This window comes from Helianthus annuus, chromosome 4, assembly GCF_002127325.2.
Source record: "Helianthus annuus cultivar XRQ/B chromosome 4, HanXRQr2.0-SUNRISE, whole genome shotgun sequence".
Classification (NCBI taxonomy): Eukaryota; Viridiplantae; Streptophyta; class Magnoliopsida; order Asterales; family Asteraceae; genus Helianthus; species Helianthus annuus.
In genome coordinates this window covers 73,196,022-73,197,058 of record NC_035436.2, presented here as the reverse complement: position 1 = coordinate 73,197,058, position 1,037 = coordinate 73,196,022, and the positions used below count along the sequence as shown (strand labels likewise).

General features: G+C 38.7%; 1 protein-coding gene across 1 annotated transcript; it reads right to left on the bottom strand.

Annotated features, from left to right (window-relative positions):
• Positions 1 to 294: 294 nt before the first annotated feature.
• Positions 295 to 741, bottom strand: LOC110874474 (receptor-like protein kinase HERK 1). The gene has a single exon (XM_022123108.2). It carries the CDS (start codon positions 739 to 741, stop codon positions 295 to 297), a length of 447 nt encoding a protein of 148 aa, XP_021978800.1.
• Positions 742 to 1,037: the final 296 nt, after the last annotated feature.

Sequence of the window (1,037 nt, the reverse complement as noted above, 5' to 3'; positions counted from 1 at the left end):
CTTAATTCTTTCAAAAACAATATCGTCTATCGTATTTTGTTCGTAGGATTGACGTGCCAATCCTATTAAAGGTCGATGCTCAGCGTTGTTATTGTCCATACACAACCTCCCGCATAATACTTCGAATAACACGACACCAAAAGAATAAACATCAGACTCTTTTGTTAATAACCCCGTCTCTATGTAGAGTGGGTCACAATACCCAAAAGTACCTACAACGTTGGAGTAAATAAATGAATATTTTTGATTGACGGGAGCAAATTTGGATAGGCCAAAATCTAAGATTTTGGCCTTCTAGTTTTCATCTAGAAGGATGTTGGAACTTTTGATATCGCGGTGCAATACCCTTTGATGGGTTCCAACTGAATTATGAAGGTATGCAAGTCCACGAGCCGCTCCAATGCAAATCTTGAGGCGTTGAATCCATGTTAGCTCAGTACTATTGAGATACATGTCAAGGCTACCGTTATGTGCATACTCGTAAACAAGGATCTTCTCGCCATTATCATCACAATACCCTACGAGAGAGAGAATATTTTCATGTTTGTAAAGAGACAGTGTCATGATCTCCTTCCAAAATTCTGGATCTCCTTGACCAAATGTACGATCTAAACGCTTCACGGCAACCATTATCTGCCCTGTCAGTGGCGGAGCCACACTTTGAATAACGGTGTCGTCCGACACCATTGAATTTTGTGTAGCAAATACAACGTATAATAGGAAAAATTTGACCGACACCATTGTTTTTTTACGAGCGACACCATTGTCTTTTTACAAATGATACAATTGTTATTGATTCATATTTCCCCATCAACGACTTTGTTGACCTATCTCCTGGTCTACTTTGATTTAATGGTGCTCGTAGTGGCGGAGCCACACTTTGAATAACGGTGTCGTCCGACACCATTGAATTTTGTGTAGCAAATACAACGTATAATAGGAAAAATTTGACCGACACCATTGTTTTTTTACGAGCGACACCATTGTCTTTTTACAAATGATACAATTGTTTTGTTTTCTTCTAAAAGAATTACATA

Coding starts and splice junctions, on each gene's coding strand:
- LOC110874474 (XM_022123108.2), bottom strand. CDS start 741: ATGGTGTCGGTCAAATTTTTCCTATTATACGTTGTATTTGCTACACAA.